Here is a 21,568-nt window from a genome sequence, read left to right on the forward strand (position 1 = left end):
AAGTATGCTTATTCTCTAACACGTTTATACTTCTACTTGTGTAAAATATTGAATACAGGACTTCATTAATGAACCAGACAGATTAACAAGATTAATACAAATCTTTATTAGTTAACCAGGTATAATTTACATCTGGCTTTGTTTGACTGAGGGAGACATTTCAAAATGTATCTAATCTAATCTAATCTAATCTAATCCCAAACTGTTCAAATGCAGACAGTAAAACAACAGGCAGTACAGTGATGTAAAATACAATGAACAAAATCATGTGATTGACTGATTTTAAATGCTTACATCATGTTTTTCTCGTGTTTCTCGTGTTTTTTCCTCTTTCCTGATCAAATTATGTCTCTTCTCTCTTCTTCTTTCTGTCTTTCTTGCCAACATCCTCTTCTTTCCTTCATCTTGTTGGTTTCCCCTCTCTTTCTCTATCCCTCCTCTCTCTCTCTATCCCTCCTCTCTCTCTCTCTCTCTCTCTCTCTCTCTCTCTCTCTCTCTCTCTCTCTCTCTCTCTCTCTCTCTCTCTCTCTCTCTCTCTCTCTCTCTCTCTCTCTCTCTCTCTCTCTCTCTCTCTCTCTCTCTCTCTCTCTCTCTCTCTCTCTCTCTCTCTCTCTCTCTCTCTCTCTCCCTCCCTCCCTCCCTCCCTCCAATTCTTTCTCTCTCTCACTCTCTCTAATCCTCATTTTCATGTTCTCATCTCTCTCATCTTTCTTCTCTTTTCAAACGTTCTCCTTTTGTTTCTGAGCCTGCTTTTCTCTCTTTGTGTTGTAACACCGCCCTCCATTCTTCTTCACCATCCTCTCAACCTTCATCAGCAGATCACTGACTTGTTCACGGTTGTTTTCATCACGGTTGCTGAAGACGTGGTACCTTCCTCCACAGTCAGCAATCAGCTTCTTAAATGAATCATCACAACTCTTACTGATGTAGTCCTCAATGGACCGTTCTTCATATAGTAATCTTTCTCCTCCTGTGAAAAGAATGATGGCGTAGTTCTTGGAATTGTTTCCAAAGATTTCCTGGATCAGCTTCAATGTCTCTTGATCCTCATCTGTGATTCGGCCAATAAGTACCACCACCAGGAACACATGAGGCCCCGGGGCCAGCATACTGATGCTTTTTGTGATCTCCTGATAAACCTCGTCCTGGGACAGACTTGTATCAAAAAAACCAATTGTATTAACTACAACAACAGGACGGCCGTCTACCACACCCCGTGCTCTCTGGCAATACCTGCTGACAGATGTTTGGCAGGATTTTGATTCAAACATGTTCTTTCCAAGAATAGTGTTTCCTGAGGCACTCGCTCCATTGCCAGTCTTCCCCAACAGCACCATCCTGAGTTGATCTCCAGTCTGAAAGTCATCATCACCTGGAATATCAAGAGACTTTGAATTAGTTCGACCATTTTCTTTTATATAGTTACACATTTTAGCGGAATGTGCGGCACGAACGCGCTGCAAGCTTGTATATCTGCTATTTTTTAATAGCCAAGGTAACAGATTTTGCTGGGGACCCCCTGGAACCCCTCCAAGGACCCCTGGGGGTCCCCGGACCCCACTTTGAGAACCAATGCTCGATAACAATTAAAACATTCATATTTTTCGATGATATTTTAATTTACAATAATATTACTTGTAATACATTTTCTTTAAACTATTATTATTATTATTGTAAATCTTTTTTTAAAGATTCTTCAACCCCTTTGGAAAACCTCAATTCAATTAGATATAACATGTTACCTTCAGAAGCAACCTAATGAGTTGGTTGGTCTATAATTTACAATAATAATGTAAATCCAAATTTATGATCACACGTAAAAGCAATAAAATAAAATGCACCTGTTTTAGAGAGGACCCTCAGTTTGTTAAAGAAACATGAGGCAGATCGGGAACGCATCTGTGTAATTTTAAGATTTATTTTGCTATCCAGAAATAGCAGATCTACAAGCTAAGAAGATCTACAAGCAGATCTACACGCTCATCGGTGCCGCGCTATGAGCGTGTAGATCTGCTTGTAGATCTGCTTATAGATCTATCAAATGTTGAACATTTTTGCAAATATTTGAATATATATATTTTTAAAGCAAACATTTGTAACTCAAATCTTTGCTTCTGGGGTATTCTAGTACAAATGTCTTCTAAATCCTAACAGTGTTTTGAAAAAAAACTATGTTGCTATAATATCAGTGGTTCTCAAACTTGTCAAGGACCCCCAAAATTATTTGGCCACAGTCCCCCCATCTCAAAATATGTTGTTCCAGGGACCGCCCAGAAGCAACAATTTGAGTAAAAAATGTTAGTTAAATATATATATTCAAAGATGTGCAATTTCTTTTCAAAAATAGCAGATCTACAAGCTCATAGCGCGGCACTTGATGCCGCGCTATGAGCTTGTAGATCTGCTATTTTTTAATAGCCAAATAAATCTTAAAATGACACAGATGCGTTCCCGGTCTTAACGGGTTAAATAATCTAATAAGAGGAATACATTAATCCAAATACATTCATAACAATTTTAGGGAAGCAAACACATTGCATAGGCACCCTATTGTACTGTATCAGTTACTTTTATATTTCTTCCTTCTAATTCCTCTGCAGTTTTTTTTGCAGTTCTAACATTTACACTTTGCAGAATGCTAGAGGGTCATGCCCTGTTTAACTTACAGCAATGAAAACTGCTTTACTGACCCATAAAATGTGATTTTTATCCCATGATTTTGCAACCCCATGTTTTCACCCAGTGCCAAGGAGGCAGTATAGAGACCAGGATTACTGCAAGTATTTTTTGTGTGGGTACCACTACCTACCCTAATATGTGAATGTTATGTAACATATTTAACTACTAGACACTAGACACTACTGGACATTTACAAAGTAATTTACTTGAGTACTGTATTTATGTTAAGTTTTTGAATATCTGTAGGCTACTTTACTTTTTTTCTGGAAAAAAGGAAAAGAGAAAAAAGTACATTACGTATGAACCACGTAAGCTCTATTTCAAATATAGAGAAAATAGCAGATCTACAAGCTCACACCGCTTGTAGATCTGCTATTTTAACTATTAAATATATTTTCAGTTTTTTTTTTGGCATGGCAATGCATTAATATTGGAAAGAAAATATTCTTTGTAGTGTGTACTTTTAAATGCTTAAGCATTTTTAAAAGAAAGGACTCCAGTATAGAGCAACTATCTATCTCCGCTGCCTGCTGCATCTCTACCACAAACAGTTGATTAGATCAATGCACAACAGGTGTGTAGTAAAGCTCATGATTTGTCAAGGTTTGAAGCACAATCAAACAGCTTTTTTTGCATCATTTACATTAGAGATGCAACAGATCTATAAGGTTACAACTCTTTGCATCACCATTAAACTTGTTAGTTTGTAGATTTGATCTTTTTGGACATTCATGCATCAGCTCAAGTCTGGTTGCGCATCACGTTGCCGAGCGGCAGACACCGAAAGTAGCAAATCTACAAGCTCACAACATGTCATGGCATTACAGTAGGCTACATGTTTGTGTGAGCCTTTAGATCTGCTGCTTCACTATAACAAATCATACAGAATTACAAATCAATACAAAATTAATTAACTAGCTGCTCATCCTTGATCCATTTTAATAGGACAAGCAGCAACATGATGTCTCTCTCTGGTCTTGGAACCTGAGAGAGACAGACACTCTTCACACTTCATAACCCACCTGTCAGCACTCAGCTTGGGCACATACTGTATAAGAGCCATATAACCCGCCTGCAGTGGTGTGTTCTAGGTTTTTTCGGAGGGCATACTATAATTATTCGCTCCCACACGCACGGCACGTGCACTCACACGCACACATGTGCGCGTGGTCGCCGTATGAAAGAACCGCTCTATTGTTAAGTAGTTAATGTGTGAATTACTTCAAAACTCCAACGGCCAGCGGTCATTATCACCTCAAGACAATAGTCACACATAAGCCTTCACCTCAGACCCCACATTATCACATGACAAAGCCTATTTGAACTGAAGTGTTGCCACCCACAGCCCCTCCTCCTGCGTATCAGATACGCTTTCTCGGACGGTTTCTGGATGGCGACGCTTGGCTACGAAAATATTCTGCAGGTCACACTACGTACGTATAGCGTAACACGGTAGAACACACCACCGCTGCCACCTATAGATCAGTCTATAAAAATAAAAAGTGATTTATTTTTCAAGGATATAATGGCGACACATGCCGTGAGTGACCTGTCCTTGGTGATAATAATAATAAGAGATTCATGATGTATTGTTGATGCAGTCAGTTCTTCACTACATACAATTAAGCTTTCATTAGAGGTTCAAAATGAAATTGTCGTGTCATATCGGGTCCTGTGCTTATGAAATATGAAAATATTATGTTATTAATACATTATAACCCAGAAACCGTCAAAGTGTCCCATAACAAGCAGAGACCAAAAGGTTGCTAGTTTGGGGGTCAGTCTGTGACTAACAGCTGCAGTGGAGTTAATTACCTCCAGCCATCCTGTCCTATTGTTCTGAGTGTGAATCTATGACACCACACCCGGGCCGAATCTTTTGTTAACTTAAGTGAGCCTAATAATATGCAGGAGAGCCTGACGCCTGTTGTCTCTCCCAAATCAGTAGACTGACTCAAGAATCAAGTAGAATAAGCCTATAAAAGGTATAATAATCTCTTCTAAATTTACAGATGGATAGAACTAAGTTTTAGTAAAATAAAGATCGTTCTGTGTCTAAGCCGAGGTTAAGACGACATCATTGTGTAAGGGATTTTGACTCTCTCTCCAGAGTAGAGGAGCTGAGCTGGAGAAAAGCGTCTCTTTTAAAGTAACTTTTATCATTTAGAGCATTCATACAACGTCAGACATGTCACTGTTTAGATTCATTTCGAAGCTAATAAAATGTTGAATAATAATGTTATAATGTGAGCATGGGTAAAAGTACAGTTTGATAGATAAATGTTATATACTAAAACTAAGGCAGATTGTAACCCATTGTGTTAACTGAGAAGGCCCTGCCCAATGATTCTATTGTTCCTAGACACCTGTTTGGTGAAGGGTCAGGAGGAGGGTCCTGTTGTTTGCATATAATCTGATGTATGTGTGAGAAACGGGGCCCTGTAATCTGGACCCACGCAGAGGCCATGTTTAGCAAGAATTAACCAGGTTCTGTGAACAAGACGCGCCGTATGTTGAATTGACTTGGATGTATGGATTGCTGAGAACTTTGACAATAAAGTGAATTGTTTGAGAATGTAAACTCGGACTCTGAACGGTGATCTTCTTATTCCCCGCCTCCGGATATGGACGTGTATTTATGCCGGTCCGCTATGGACAGACACCACAAAATAAAAATGAAGAAAGTAGTATTGCCAGGCAATACTTGCTTGAAAAGTAGTGTTACCATGGCAATAGCGGCAATAATGACGGCGGCGGCCATGTGACCAGGAGTATCTATACTTCGGCTCAAGTACTGGAGTTGAGTACTTTGTCCACCACTGTACCCTAAATACTTTGTTGACAGGAGTCCCCCAGGGGTCTTCTAGTTCCCCTCCTTTATTACCTTTGAACCAAATAGCCAATCTACAAGCTCACAATGCGTCGCTTAGTGAGCTTGTAGATTGGTTATTTTTGCTACATGTCACCCCAGAATAAGGACGCTAGGGTTCAAGTGGATAAATCCTTACTCCTCCTAGGATATCTAATTTCCCTGCTGGAGACTTTGCTATGTAAAACATTTTTTAATAACAACTAAGCCTCCATGAGTCAATTAATCCAGGTATGTGAGGCACAACAGCAAAACACCATCTGTCTTTGATCAAATTTAATTTTAGGAGCCGTCCTGGCTTGTGGCTCATAAGAGCCTGTTAGTCCAGTGGTTCTCAAACTTTTCAGGCCGCAACCCCAATGAAATTATATTTGAACTGGGGACCCCCACCCTGACAAGCACTTTGAATTGTAATAATTACATTTTTTTTTTTACTCGGTTCCACAGATAAATATTGTGAAAATAGCTGATCGCGAGGAGTTGTGAGCTTGTAGATCGGCTATTTTCACAATTGTGCCTCTTTCTTGGGTCATATTTAGTCAATTTGGCAAATGTTTGAATTTTTTTATAGCATAATTTGTTGATTACTTTTGACACAGTAATGGTCTTTTTTAGCCATATTATAAATGTCTTAAAAGTCCTTAAATCCTAACTTTATAAATATGCAGATACCCTGTATACACTCATACTGTATGTTAGTTTGTTTACTGTTTAAGCGAGAAAACAATGTAGCACACATTAAGCCAATCATCTGGGGACCCCCCCAACATATCTCCATGGTCCATAATGGAGACAGATCACCTCAACATGCAAAACATGAGAAAGGATTGCTGTATAAATGGACCAATTCTGACCACAATGTTATGAATGTGTCATCTCTCCAAATGCCAAGATAGTTATGATGGAAAAGATCACTTTTGAATGTGAAAAAGTTATTATACTACGAGCCCTTTTTGCCAGTGCTTTACTCATTATCCCTAAACGTCTTTGCCATTTTTTACTATTTTTAAAAACATTTTCAACTAGTTCAAATAGCCAATTTACAAGCTCACACCGTGTCGATGTAGATCGGCTAGTTGAACTATTTGAAAATGTTTTTAAAAATAGTTAAAAAAATGTCAAAGAAGTTTAGGGATAATGGGTAAGGCACCGGCGAAAATAGGGCCCTACATACCATAATTTAATTAAACTGAATAACTCTTCCTTTACCTTCCAGTTCAATGTCTCCCTTCCAGACGTGGTTGTTGTCAGGTCCCAGTAATGTCAATGAGACAACTTCTGCCTTGAGACCCATGTCGACCTCAAACGTTGGAGGGTAATGTGGTCCGTAGTTCAGATGATAAGTCTTAGACTTAAAACAGGGATAAATATTAATATATTAATATTGTATTACTTCAGTAAACGTGGCCAGCCCTCCAATCTTGCTCCACTCTGGAGGCCTGGAGAAACTCTTATTGGAAACAGTGGATAGAATGAGCGACTAGTTCACATGTTGGGCCGTGGCTAAACTGACAGATTCTGTCTGTGTTTTTCTGACCGGATGGGAACCAAAAATAGATCAAACTGTTTAAATATATCAGCAAAAATGTATCAAAGTATTGCCCGAGATATGTGCACTGCACAAAAATAGCTTTTGTTGGCATAACGTTATTTGATGCAGTCTATGTTTGTTTCACCGAGTAGTAGTTTAATGGGGGCACTATTGATGCGCACACCTGGGTGAGCCCCTCCCGCTTGAATACCGCCAGCAGCCCCGCCCCCCTTCTATCCACTTTTCAGTTCAACGTTCCCCAGGCTTTCTTACTGAGAAAGCAAGCCTCGGATTCCAGGTTACTTCAGTAATGTTATGGATGTAGTTGTAGCAGTAGTAATGATACTAGTATTGGTAGTAGTTTTAGCAGTAGTACTTGCTGTAGTATTGGACAATTCCACACAATATCTGTTTTCCTGATTCACATTGTTAACATACGTTAAACTCAGGTTGTAGTTTTAATGTGTAATACCTCAGGATCTGCTTTGTATGAACTACACTGCAGACTGTAGGCTTGGTTTGGGATGAGAACACAGCTGGAGGCGGTCTGGATGAATTCACCCTTCTTGTGCTCTACCATCACCTACAATGACACCAACACAATTTGACCAGAACGTTTCATCATAATGCTCGGTATGAGTCAATTTAATGTTGAAGCATAATAAGTCTAAAGATATTCAAACTCTCTGATTTGCTAGGCCGTATATTATACCTCTTTGAGAAGCACATTGCTCGGCAGCAGCAATACACTCAGTTTCCGTATCTGACGCTTTGGTGGTTGGAGGAACAGCAGAACCTGACCACATGTTGGTTTCATGTAGTTGTCAGTCCTCCGCAGGAGCCCAAAGACAGATGGGTGGGTCACATTTACAACCACATGCGTCTGGGAAGTCTGGGAATCTCTGCTGGAACTGTTACCGCCACGACCCGACTCTGAATGAACGGATGAAGATGGATGGATGGATGGATGAGTCTGGTTCACTTCCTGTGGTTCTAAGAGTTTCATCCCTTCAACTGTGATGTGGGCCACAGACAGATCATCACCTGCGAAAGGTTTTTGAACCATAATTGATTTCATTTTATGGTAAACAAAACCTCTTATTTAATTAAATGTGTGATTCTCTATTAAACAACATGCATACACCAACTCCATGAGTTCCATGAGTCCATGCCTCAGAGACTTTGATCAAATACAATATATATATAGTACTGTCTGTTATACTGTATCAGTTTGAAAAATAATTATTGAATAATAAGAGCAGTTCCTCACTGGGTGTGACTTCACAGTGTGGCAGGTATAGCTGGCAGATATACTTCTGAGGACACTGGATGTCAAACAGAGGCCCTGCAGGAGTCCCTCCTGATGACTGGAGCCATTCCTCTCGCTGAACAGGACTGTAGACGACTTCTCCTTCCCTTGTTGTTTCAAACACCAACCCTGTCAGATTGCACTGGAACAGCCCCGCCCCGGGGACCTGGAACCTGTGACACAAAACAGATTTGTTTTATCAATGAATCAATCAATCAATAAATTAATCAATCAAGATTTCATAAAAAAAGGTTTCATAAAAAATGTCCACAGATTCAGAGACCTGCAAATCCCTTGGCAGGCTGTTTAAAAGGTTAGGACCATAATAGCTAAAAGCTGCTTCTCCATGCTTTTTTGTTCTAGCCTCCACAGACATCACAGACACTCTCCCGGTAGTTCTGGGAGTCTCTCGGGAATTAGCATCTGCTCCCGGACAACATCGTGCGGTCATAAATCTCCCACAAATGCCGACTATATGGTGGACTTGCGGGAGAACGTTTTTTATTTACTGATCAGTGCTCAGATCCGGTCTAGAGCCCGCCTACTGCCACTTTGTCATTGAACTGTCAATCTGGATTAATGGATTAATGTCATTCACTGTGGGAAATGTGGGGGTCTAATATAGTGACCCCAGCGTTTGGTCTTAGAAGTGTGAGGAAAAAAAAAATGCATGCGTAGAGGCAAGGAACCATGGCAGCCATGACAGCAATGGGTCCTGTGGCAGAGGGATTGGATGAGGCAGAGCATAAGCACCAGGCTGAAGCCGTAGGCTAGCATAGTTCCTGACGACCATACGTTCATAGCTGACAGTCAACCGGGGAGTGAGAGCAGCGCTTCTTTGATGTGAATTGCAGGAGTCACCTCCCGCCATGGCTCCGGAGAAGGTAAGGGTTCCAGTTCTTTGGAACAACACTGTCTTGATGGACGGCAAGAATCTCCACCAGAGCCCTGTGGCTCTGATGAGGGTTTCAGTTCTTTGGAACTAGTCACCGGGCCTTGATGAGGGTTCTGTTTCCTTTGAACAGAAGTGAGAGTAATCACTTTTTATTTTTTTAATTTTTCCTTCAAACCATGCCGACTATGCATGCACCTCATGGTACCATAGCACCACAAAGGCCTTAAAAACAAGGCTCCAGACATCCCAAAACAAACTGGTCAGGCTACTGCTTGGCCTTACATCTACAGCTCATTTAACCCCTGCTCATTTTGCTAAGGTCGGATGGCTCAGGGTAGAGGACAGAGTACAGCAAACAACTGCAATGGGCCTGGTCTAAAATATACACTACACCACAAAGACACCCATGTACCTGTCAAACTACTTCAAAAACGTCAATCACAACACCAGAGGGAGCTCCACTAATCAGATTCAACCCAGATTGGGCTCAAACAAGGGGTTAAATTTGTTCTCCTGCTATGCCACTAAAATGTGGAACGCCCTACAAACAGTTGTAAAGGAGTGCAAATCCCTAATGTACTCTCCTTGAAAACCTCTCTGAAAGAGCACTTATTGTTGCCTGCAATTTGAAACTGGCCCCTGTAAAAAGTCAAAGCCTACGCCTAAAAGTTGGGAGAAAGCAGTAGAGTCCTACAGTATATGGGATTTATTGGAATACAACAGCGAGAAAGACGATAGCAAGTGCCTTGAAGTGGAAACGGGAGATACAATGTGGAGCAATTATCAAGGGGAAAAACCCCACGAATCTGAAGCGAGCAGTGGTGTAAAGTAACTGAGTACATTTACTCAAGTACTGTACTTAAGTGCATTTTTAGGTACTTTTACTTTACTGGAGTATGTCCAGTTTTCAGTACTTTTACTTCTACTCCACTACATCTCAGAGGTAAATATTGTATTTTTTACTTCACTACAATTATTTGAAAACTTTAGTTACTAGTTACTTTGTAGGTTTTGATTATTATTACAAAACACATTATACCCACTTCAGCCCTATAATACATTTCGGCCATTTGAAAATGTGCAACACTGCTTGGGAACCATGTTTTTCAGATTCAGCACCCTTGAATTATGTAAACTAGTTAAAGGAGTAGTCCCCCCAAAAACGTACTTATTTCCTATCAATTACACACCCCATGAAGCCTTGAAATCATGTAGATTTTTAGTTTTTTGTCGCATTCCTGAGACAATAATTTGATTACTGGCAGTCTCTCCGGAAGGAGGAGCAAATAGTCTACTTTGTGTCTCCTACTGATACGCATCTTCATTAGTACAGTATTATAACATTATTGGCTTAGGAATGCGATAAAAACATCTCCATGAATTCAATGCTTCATGGGGTGTGTACTCGATAGAAAAGTTTAGCCCCAAATGCCTATAACCTTCTTATAGAGGGGCAGAAAGGGCAGAAATCCCTCCTGTCTATGAAGCTCTTTAGGATGAGTTACCTGTATTCATTGGTTGTCTGTTCTGCTGTCTGTTTTGGGAGCACACTCGGTGAACAACTGGTCTGAAATACACAAAACAGTCAGGAAACAAACCATCAGTAACTTTCCTTGTTCAGTCTGTGTGATTATTCTGTAGAAAAAAACGTTTTCACTCACAATGTCCATGGTTGAAGGATTAACCCCATCAGAGGAGAGTCTAGAAACACACACACACACACACACACACACACACACACACACACACACACACACACACACACACACACACACACACACAAGTGATCATTATCTATTGTAATCAATATGAAAAAGCTTTCACATGTAGTCGATTTGCGGACTGAAAATCTAGTAGCGCTGATCAGAGCACTACGTTACGTGAAGCTTGACACTTCGTGGCCTGAACTGAACATCCTGTTTCAAGTAGCCTATATATATATATATATATATATATATATATATATATATATGGTTTACTATTTGGATACTATGGTAAAGGGAGTTGAAAACAATGAATTGTAAATTAGTCATTTCCTGCAGCAATAGCAACTTGCAACATTAATAGTGTCTTGGCATTGAATAAATGTAATGCCACCCTAGTGTGTGTGTGTGTGTGTGTGTGTGTGTGTGTGTGTGTGTGTGTGTGTGTGTGTGTGTGTGTGTGTGTGTGTGTGTGTGTGTGTGTGTGTGTGTGTGTGTGCGCGCGTGCGCGCATGCATGCGTGTGCATGCGTGCGTGTGTTCTACTTACTCTATGGAACCGGACTCAACCGAGAACCCAGCATAGAGTGGTTCAGTGAAAGTGGACTGGCCTGTGGTCTGGAAGGTGTACAGGTGTGTCATTGATTCAGAGGTCACTCTGTAGAAGGACAAAGTTCCAGCAGAACGGTCCAGGTGCACTGCTACTTTGTTGGAGTCAGAGGGACAGACAGGAACGACAGTTCTCTTCTTATTGTGTAGGACGGTGTATCTGTTGGTGGATCCACCATGACATTCCAGACTCCAGGACTTGTCACTGTGTCCAAACAGACAGTCAGCACTCTTTCCTTCCCTGTTGATTTCTCTGTCAGTCACTGCTACAGCAACCCTTCCACTCCACTCTACCTCCCAGTAAGAGCGTCCAGGCAGACCCTCTCTACACAGAATTTGTGGACGGTGCACAAATCTGTCTGCGTGATGAAAATACAAATGTTTTTTGCCCTCCCTTGTCACCTTTCTGTTGTTCTCAGACAGAGAGAGGGATCGGTTGGTTGTGTTTGTGTTCAGTGTGAGAGGACAGGCACCTGATGGAGAGAACGATACAAACTTATTTACTATGAAGTACTGAGTACATGACATAGAGGTGTATACTTTTAATGAATTACGGAATAAATTACATTTGCCGTTTCATGTTACTCATTACTTTTATTTGGGTTAATTCTGGGGTGGCACTTTCGGGGTACGTTTTCTCTTAGATATATTATACTGACGTGTTGAAATATAACATAATGGACAGAATAGGGGACAATAAGTAAAGGAAGTGTTGCCATTACAAAACATGTGGGACACGATCCCCCACAACATGTAAGATTTGATCAGCAGAACCTTGCAGAGGGCCTTAGACACGGCCCCCTTACCCCTTATCCCTAAACTTCTTTGCTATGTTTTACTGTTATGAAAAACATTTTCAAATCGTTCAAATAGCTGATCTACAAGCTCACAACGTGTCGATGTAGATCGTCTAGTTGAACTATTTTAAAATGTTTTTTAAAAATAGTTAAAAAATGGCTAATAAGTTTAGGGCTCCTCGACAGCTTCTCCCTTATTTAAGGGACAAGGCAGCTCCGTTGCCCCTAAACGATATCTTTTGGCCACCCTTACCGTTAAAACTTGAGCTGACTGCCTACTTTGCAAGTGGAGGTGTGTTTTGTGGGGTAGCGCTATTCGCAAACCTGCTATCAAATTATTGCTATAATTAAAAGTTCTCTATATTAATTGATTCTATGAAATAAAATACAATTTTGCCATTGTATTGCCTGTAGAGGTGCGTTTGTGGAGAGTGCTTTCTTAAGTGCAATTGCACCTGGCACGCTGATTGGTTTGAATCATGTAACGCCCAAACCACGCATAATATAAGGGGTAGCGCAGTTATTTTAGGGACAAGGCTGGTGGCGGAAGAAAGGGACCGTGGTCACGCCTTATCACTAAATAGTGGGTAAGGCATCTTTCGTGGAATACAGGGCCACAGACGTATAAACCGTATAGTCAGTACTCACAACTTGTAAGGAGTTGAGGTTGAACCCAATGTTCTTCTGCATGATCCAATCTGTAGAAGCAACAATTCACATGTCACGTGCTATATAAAACATGCATACACAGGGCCAAACAGAGAAAGACAGGCAGTGCACATAAGTCTATTACTGTGCCCCCCCCTCCCCTGATTGTCTTACGACCTTCAATGTCTCCTACAAACTACCAATGGAACTTGTGAGCAATGCATACATCTACAATGTACTATTGGTACAATGTACCAATTAAGACAACTCACTGAGTCTTCAGTCCAGTAGCAAAGAGTTTCATTCCTTTTTTTCCCATATAGTTGAAGCTCAAGTCCAGTTCCAGCTCTCTTAGGTCCAGGGCGGGGTTAGAGCTTATAGCTGAAGCCAGATAAGAACAGCCTTCCTCTGAGACCAGACAATGTGACAACCTGTAGAGACTTAAAGACTTTAACAAGCCGCTGCTGCTGTTCAAGTAAAGATCCACACAGATATAAAAAACATCCTTTACCTCAGAGTCTTAAGGGTACAATGTGGACTCTTCAAACCAGCAGAGAGTTCCTGCACTCCTGAATTGTGAAGCTCGTTGTTGCTCAGGTCCAACTCCTCCAGACTAGAGGAGGGAAGAACTGAGGCCAGATGTTCACAGCAGCTCTTTGAAAGGAGACAGTAGCTCAGCCTGAATGGAGATGAACATATGAAGATTTTAGTGTCTTTGCTCTAAAATAGTTAGAGTGGTGTTCCCTGTAACGTGCGCGCATGTGCGGCAGCGCATGTGCCTGGAATGTGCCGCGCAGACCAAATCTGATGACCACGGTTAAGTCTGTCTGTACATTTTTCACCAATGAATTTTCATAAATGAAAGAGCTTGTGACTAAATAGTAAACTGGATCCATGGAAAATCCATGTTTTGGTTATACAAGGTTTAATGACAGTGACGATAGGTAATCAGCCACTGCTGGACCAACATGCAATATAGTAGAGACAGGTAGGGTTTAAGAAAAATAGAAACTTTAAAAAATCCTTACATAATAATAATACCTTATGATCAGGTTTTAGGGTTGAAAAATATCATGGCACTCCATCTTTAAGGACTACTAACCTCAGAGTCACCAGTTTGAGATTCAGTTTAAGTGCATCTGTGAGCAACTTGACTCCTGAATCCATTAGCTTGTTGATGCTCAAATCCAATTCTGTCAGATGGGAGGGATTAGAGCTGACACCTGAGACCAGACGCTCACAGTCTGTCTTTGAGAGGTGACAGGATCTCAACCTGAATGTAGATGATAATAATAATATCTCAATCACTTTTATAAGTACCCAATTACGCTTTACATGGGCGGGGACAACAAAAGAAAATCAAGAAAAAGGATAAGACTAAGCAATAAAATCAATAAGAACAGTGGAAAAGTGAAACAGGGGGGTGTGCAATTAGCTGGGGGAAGCCATATTGAAGGAGGTGGGTTTTGAGAGCGGTTTTGTACAGGGTACAGAGAAGTCGGTGGCATTTCTAGAGGTTATTGATGTATGGCTTTCTCTGTGTATGGTAGTCTTAACTTGTACTTTTAGATGCAGCAACACACTGTGCTAATTGACAATGGTTTTCCAGTGTTCCCGAGCTCATCTGAGATGGGACTGATGTACTTAGATTGTATTTGTTGTCTCCTTAATTAATTGAGAGAAATATTTTAAGATAATTAGAGCATAATAAACAGAGCAAGAACTGAAGGTGCAGAGAGACCAAACCCAAAGCCTGCTAACTGTAGTCTCCTATATGTTTTAACCCACTGCTAAACAAATCTGCAACAGAGAGTTGAAGAAAAGGAAAAATACTGACCTCAGAGACTTCAGTTTACAATCTGGACTTTTCAGTCCTTCAGAAAGTTGCACCACTCCTGAAGACAGTAGGTTGTAACTTAAATCCAGCTCAACCAAGTGGGAGGGTTTAGAGCCGAGAGCTGAGCACACAACCTCGCAGTGTGTCTCATTGATGTTACAGTCAACAAGTCTGTAATTACAGATTAAATGGGAAAATGTTATTATTGCAAAAACAATGAGTTTATATACAGCATGAAAAATATTATTATTATTAGGGTAATAATAATAATAATAATAATAATAATTATTATTATTATGAGGAACATACAGAGGGGGGGGTACGACAGTCTGTTCGTGTTTGTGGTTGCTCCAATGGGTGAATTTTATAGAGGTCCCTTGTAGGAACCGATTTTTAAGTTTAGTATGCTGACATAAAGTAATTGGGTTAATGTGTATTCATTTTGTTAATGTGTTCATTTAATTTGATATATGAGTATATTCATTTTAATATGGTAGGACTTGGGAGTGAGGAATGGCGAGGTGTCAAGTTTGCAATACTGTGTGGTCATGTTATGGCTACATGGGCTATGTGAGTTACGGTGTTGACCATTCCACAGGGTCTGTTATCTCCTCTCTGTTCTCCACTCTCCAAGTCCCCAGTTGGTACTTAACCTGACAGGGAGAGAATACTCTGATATGGATTACTTTTTGTACTTATTACTTTGGGTACTTTCTAAGTACCGCCCTGTCTATGTGATACTTTGAGTACTTTGTGGGCCGACCCTAATGTCTTGTGTTGTAATAAAGCTTGTGTGAGTCGGTGGGCAGACCAGTTGTGATTAGACTTCTGTCAGCACACCTCCTTGTCCGGCAAGTCAAATACTGAGATCTCAAAGTTGTCCGCGTGTGTTTATTTGAATGTGTGATCTGAGCCTAAGGTGTTTGTAAAATGATAAAGCAATCTATCATTTCACTGGTCCTATTCGAGCACGGATGTCAGAGCTGTTCCAAGAAGATTAAGAAGGAAGACGCCGCCGGGAAAGACTGCAAGCAGCCAGGACTCGGTAGCCCGTATCCTGCAAAAAATCCTGGAGCGTTGAATTCGGCTCCAGGCCGGTGGTCATCTCGTCTGACATCTTATCTTCAAGGAACGGCCGACGGCATTTGAACCCGATTACACACCTATAAACATACACGTAAGTTGATCCTAGTGTGGATCATTCTTGAATATTACTCAAGTGTAATGTTGACAAATATGCCTAACATGTGGTTAGGGTCCTAGTGTGGACATATTTGGTGCTCCTTGTGTGGACACTTTTGGTGGTTAATATTATTTGTGTATGATATTGACAAGTGTGGATATTTCTGTGGAAGAGGTATTCACTGTAGCTGTGTTATGGTGACGAGTGGCATATTATTTTCTGCAATTGTATACTGAGAAAAGAATGAGTTAAGTGAAAGTCACAGGGGTTGGGAAGCTAGACACAAGGTCTGACAATTCCCTCGAGGGGATCCTAAGTGTATCTATATTCAGTCTAAATCTAGAATAACCCCCATTTCATTCTAAGGGGTGTTCGGTCTAGATTGGATGCGAGCGATCCTTCAGAGCAGTCGTGGACTGGTGATTTTTTGTGTAAAGTGGTTGTCACGGAAATTGGAAGCACAGGGTCTTGCAAATTCCCTCTGGAAGACACTATAAGGTAGTGGTCTTCTAGGGCAGTCGTGTGGGCTGGTGAATTAAGGGTTTGATACATTTGTCCAGTATACAGTGATGCATTAAATAAACCCTCGAAATACACTTAGTTACGATAAGAACAAGATATTTATAGTGGTTAAATAATTTCTACACATTGAACGGAACATCATAATAACCACACATAATTCAGGTTTCACCCACATAATGGTAAGGTGCCCACTGATATAGAAGACATAAGAGGAAGGAGTCTCAAGTGGAGACATGAGGTGAGATTGTATATCTGGTATTGTCTATATGTGGTTCCTTATAGACGTGTGTACCTAATTATAGGAATCAGGTTAGATCTGTGTGACTACCTGAGGCAGGTGAGATCTGTGTGACTACCTGAAAGATTCTGTGTGATTCTGTGTGAATCAGGTTAGCTACCTGAAAGATTCTGTGTGATCATTATGTGAAAGGTGTGAAATTCTGTGTGAACACCTGAAGTACATGTGAAAGGTGTGAGATTCTGTGTGAACACCTGAAGTACAGTATGTGAAAGGTGTGAGATTCTGTGTGAACTACCTGAAGTACTGAAATATAGGAAAGATTCTGTGTGAATCATTATAGTGTAAATGTGAGAGTGAAAGTACAGTTTGATTGTGTGGGGCCCCCATTGAGTGTTGTGTGTTTCTGTGTAGATGCCTGTGAGAGTGAGTATAAGTGAATGAGTAAAATCCCTGAGAGTAAAAGTACTTTTTGTGGTCTGTGTCAATGCCCCACCACAGCAGAGAGAGAGACCAGGCAGAGAGAGAGATAGCGACTGCTTGAGAGAGAAGTGTGTGTAGTGTTGGAAAGTAATTGAGTACATTTACTCAAGTACTGTACTTAAATACCAACCAATAGGGTTGCTGTGTGGTGCTGTGTGTGTGGGTGTTTAGAGGAGTCTGTGCTGTGTGTGTGTGTGTGTGTGTGTGACACCGCGTGCTGTGTGTGTGTGTGTGTGTGTGCACGTGTGTGTGTGCATGCTGTGTGTGCACGTGTATGTGTGCGTGCGGGTGTGTGTGTGCCGGTGGTAGTGAAGGCCCGGCTGTGTAACGTGAGAGAGAAGCGGGGACTAGTTTTTACCATAGTAATGCTACTGTTAAATTGCCCCTTGTTGTTGTTACATTTTAAACAAGATACAAAGTGTCTACATAGTTAAGTAAGCCTTGCCCAGCAACAGTATGAGGCCCATAGGGGAGGAACCACTCCTGTTTCCTTAGTGTGAGCGAGGTTTGATGTACAAGTACACCCCCCTGGACATGATGTGAAAGATGTTTAGATGACGTCTGTTCTGTTGCAAGAACATTGCACTAATTTAAGGCCTTTAGGTGTTTACTCTAGACGCCTCGATCAAGGTAGCACAGGCCGTCACTTAATGGTTATTAAGTACATTGTTACAGTACCTCAGTTGAGTATCACATGTTAATGTGTAGCCCAGAGTTTGTGTGCGGCTTTCTGGATCATCATGGATGTGGCCAATAACACTGCAGGGTCATTGACCACTCCATTATGCCTCGGGTGGCTCACAGGCTTTGGGAAGAGAAGGACTTAAGCAGTTTTATTAAAACTATATTCAATCAATTTTTGTTTTTGATTATCATAGGTCTAAAATAGAGTAAATGACAGGCCAAGATAGTTCTATTTTTGGAAATGACATGTGTGTCTTAACTAGCTGCTAAATAAGTGAATATAATAAAGCCATGACGTTTGTAGTGTTGATCTACACCACCATAATAGTATTTAAAAGAAGCAATGGCAATTTTTCCAAAAATGGCAGATCTACAAGCTGCAGATCAGTTGTTGATTTTCAGAAATACTTAATGATGAAGTTAAATATTGCACAAGTGTGATGTTATCATTATAGTAATTGTCTGATAAAGATGTAACCTTAAGTATTATTTGAAGTAAATAATAATCACTCCCCTAGTTTCGTCTCAGGTCATCACTTATGCTGCATCCTCCACACGTGAGGAATGTGTTAAAGCACTTAGAGTGGGGGTACCTAAATTTACGAGCCCCACTGGCTAAGTAATGCATTCCATATAGATACGGTGCACATGGGCCCGTCACTTTGCCTGGAGAGTATTTCTACTCAAGTTCAGCTGGTATATTTACTTAAGTAACTAAGTAACTGGGACAAGTAAAATGAGAAGGAAAGGGAAACAATGCCCCTATGCAAGTGTTAACTATCAAGGAAGCGAAACATTTGTTCCCATGAGACTTATCTTTGTTGTTATGACTGCCTCCAGTGTCTCAGGCCCCATTTCTCACTTAGTTTTTACGTGATAAGCACCACACCAGTTCCATAGAACAGAAGACCTGAGGTTTTTGTAGATGAATTGTCAATTGATACTGACCATATTAATGATATACCCGGTTGAGGGCTACGGCCGCCACTCGCAAGTTGAAAATAATTGATATGAGGGTGATAGTGATCTTTTGTCCTATACATAGGTTTTTTGACATTATCCGCAATCGTATCTATCATTATAGACCATAATCAATTGACATTCTATTATTTCTCATTATGTGATCATTAATGAAAAACCTTGTCTTATCCCCTAAATCTTAAGCGTGCAAGCATTGTATAAGTGAATAGTTATTATTGAATTGAAAGTGTTTCAAGTAGGTTTAAGACTTATATTTGAAGTAAGATAATTTGTTAATCATTATAGTGGCTCCGTGATGGTGCTGTTCTTAATTAATTGAAGTATAATTAGACATGACCATGTATGGTCATGGCTAAACAGGAGGGAAGGTACACCAAGGTACACCTATTAAGCAGCATTTCCACACCAACAAATTAACACTTACAATTTTCAAAAATAAAAATTATACTAAACAGTTTTGCATGACAATTGTTGAGTTTTGCATGACAATTGTTGTTTAGTGAGAAGTTGAATGACACTGTAAAATTGAGGTTGAAGAAATTACAGGGCCCAAATCCTTTTGAAATTGTTAATGGTAAAGAGTTTAGACTCCCAATCAAGGAAGATAACGTAATTCAGGAAGTACAAGATGTAGATGGAGGGAAAAGCTGGCTGATTGGTCTCTTGTCAAAGTGCCAATAATCTGTCAGAATTCCTCTCTCTCCGCAGGTACAATCAGGATTGGAGCCTGGTGACCTCGTCCTGCTAAAAGCCATCAAGGAATAATCCGAGGTGCGATGGTCCCTACAAGGTCCTGGTTGCCATGCCAACTGCCATAAAGATCAAGGAACGTGCTACGTGAATCCACAAAAGTCACACAACCTGGTGCGGACACTGTCGAACATTAAGCGATGAGGTAGCACCCAGCGGAAAGATGGGGCCTAGCGTTTAGAGCTGGGTCAGATCTAAGGTTGGAAGAAGATTTCTTACCCCCACTCACAAATCCTTGTTGCACTTAGAAAGAACATTGAAGCACCAGTGGACTTCGGTTGTGGTTTTTATTATTATATTTTCCATGTATATTTTTTCTATGACTGTATCATGTATTTCTATTATTAAATTGACTCGCAGGACAAGGAGGAATGCTGACAAAAAGGTTTCTCATCGACTACACCTTAATGCCTGGTACACCATGCTCACGGAATCGCCAAAGCTAATGATAATGATGATTGTTATGTCTGTACACACATGCCCCCGTCTGCTACACACCCTACTTTCCATGCTGTTCCACTGACTGTTCGTGAATATCAATGTCTCGAGTTGCTTCTCACCAGTGTGCCTTGGCTAAATGATACTCTAATAAATATGCGTGATAGAAGCTATCTGCCGTGTGAAACCTACAGTGAGTTTGAATACAAATGACAAGTACACTTATAAGCCCGTATGTCCATCTGAATCCAAATGTGGTGTTTCCCACATGTTATGCTCGCTCCAGTTCTGTCTATATGGGTCAGATCAATGAACACCACTGTAAAGTAACCAAGTATGCTGGCTGTGAAGAATAATCTCACTCGGAAAACATGTCCATGGGTTGAAATGGATAAAAATGGCAATATCAGCCAACCGATGTGAATGTGTGAGTGATGAGTCTATGATCGCTAAGAATGGAACATACCCGTTAGATAATGTATTCTGGCTGTGCGGAATGAAGGCACACTTAAAGCTACCTGCAGATTGGGCAGGGGTGTGCTCGTTAGTTTGAATCTTAGACCCCACGTACATTATCTCTGCGAAGCCATATCCTAATGCTGCCCAGAACCGTGAGATAAGCCAGCTACGTTTAATGACCCTTCAAAATAGATGGACCCTCGTTGACCGCTAATGGGGGGAGGGTGGATTCAAGCTCTGTGTAAACTCGGTAGGCTACTATGCTTCTTTGTGCTATGCTGCTGTTCTGCGTTCTATGTGTCTGTGCTGTTCCCTGCCTCAAAACCGTAGTGCAACGTATGGTTGCTGGTGCGTTTATTCAAACATATGCTGCGGTTGCTTTGAGTGATAGGGATTTCAAGGATGACAATATAATATCACTTCGAGCCCTGCATGACAAAGATGACGCAGAATAAATGATTTAGAGCCAAGGCCACTGTGCGAGGAGGCAAGAAGTTTTTGTTGATTTGATTAATAAAGATCCTGATATGAAGATTAAAAATGAATAAAAGGAGGGAATGTAGGAACCGATTTTTAAGTTTAGTATGCTGACATAAAGTAATTGGGTTAATGTGTATTCATTTTGTTAATGTGTTCATTTAATTTGATATATGAGTATATTCATTTTAATATGGTAGGACTTGGGAGTGAGGAATGGCGAGGTGTCAAGTTTGCAATACTGTGTGGTCATGTTATGGCTACATGGGCTATGTGAGTTACGGTGTTGACCATTCCACAGGGTCTGTTATCTCCTCTCTGTTCTCCACTCTCCAAGTCCCCAGTTGGTACTTAACCTGACAGGGAGAGAATACTCTGATATGGATTACTTTTTGTACTTATTACTTTGGGTACTTTCTAAGTACCGCCCTGTCTATGTGATACTTTGAGTACTTTGTGGGCCGACCCTAATGTCTT

The 21,568-nt window shown here is 40.7% G+C and overlaps 1 protein-coding gene across 2 annotated transcripts in view; it reads right to left on the reverse strand.

The window, feature by feature from the left end:
• Nucleotides 1–666: 666 nt before the first annotated feature.
• LOC311045311 (uncharacterized protein) overlaps nucleotides 667–21,568 on the reverse strand; it is a 46,521-nt gene continuing 25,619 nt past the window's right edge. For both annotated transcript variants that reach the window (XM_084057146.1, XM_084057145.1), the window contains exons 9-21: nucleotides 14,877–15,047; nucleotides 14,142–14,312; nucleotides 13,551–13,718; nucleotides 13,312–13,470; nucleotides 13,040–13,089; nucleotides 11,536–12,067; nucleotides 10,945–10,984; nucleotides 10,789–10,850; nucleotides 8,350–8,561; nucleotides 7,792–8,123; nucleotides 7,552–7,662; nucleotides 6,758–6,899; nucleotides 667–1,372 (exon numbers count right to left, since the gene is read on the reverse strand). In XM_084057146.1, the coding sequence (XP_083913272.1) occupies nucleotides 720–1,372; nucleotides 6,758–6,899; nucleotides 7,552–7,662; nucleotides 7,792–8,123; nucleotides 8,350–8,561; nucleotides 10,789–10,850; nucleotides 10,945–10,984; nucleotides 11,536–12,067; nucleotides 13,040–13,089; nucleotides 13,312–13,470; nucleotides 13,551–13,718; nucleotides 14,142–14,312; nucleotides 14,877–15,047 (2,803 nt within the window). In that variant the 3' untranslated portion in view covers nucleotides 667–719. The remainder of the gene's footprint in view (nucleotides 1,373–6,757; nucleotides 6,900–7,551; nucleotides 7,663–7,791; nucleotides 8,124–8,349; nucleotides 8,562–10,788; nucleotides 10,851–10,944; nucleotides 10,985–11,535; nucleotides 12,068–13,039; nucleotides 13,090–13,311; nucleotides 13,471–13,550; nucleotides 13,719–14,141; nucleotides 14,313–14,876; nucleotides 15,048–21,568) is intronic.

This window comes from Gymnoscopelus microlampas (genome assembly GCF_963454915.1).
Source record: "Gymnoscopelus microlampas genome assembly, chromosome: 1".
NCBI lineage: Eukaryota > Metazoa > Chordata > Actinopteri > Myctophiformes > Myctophidae > Gymnoscopelus > Gymnoscopelus microlampas.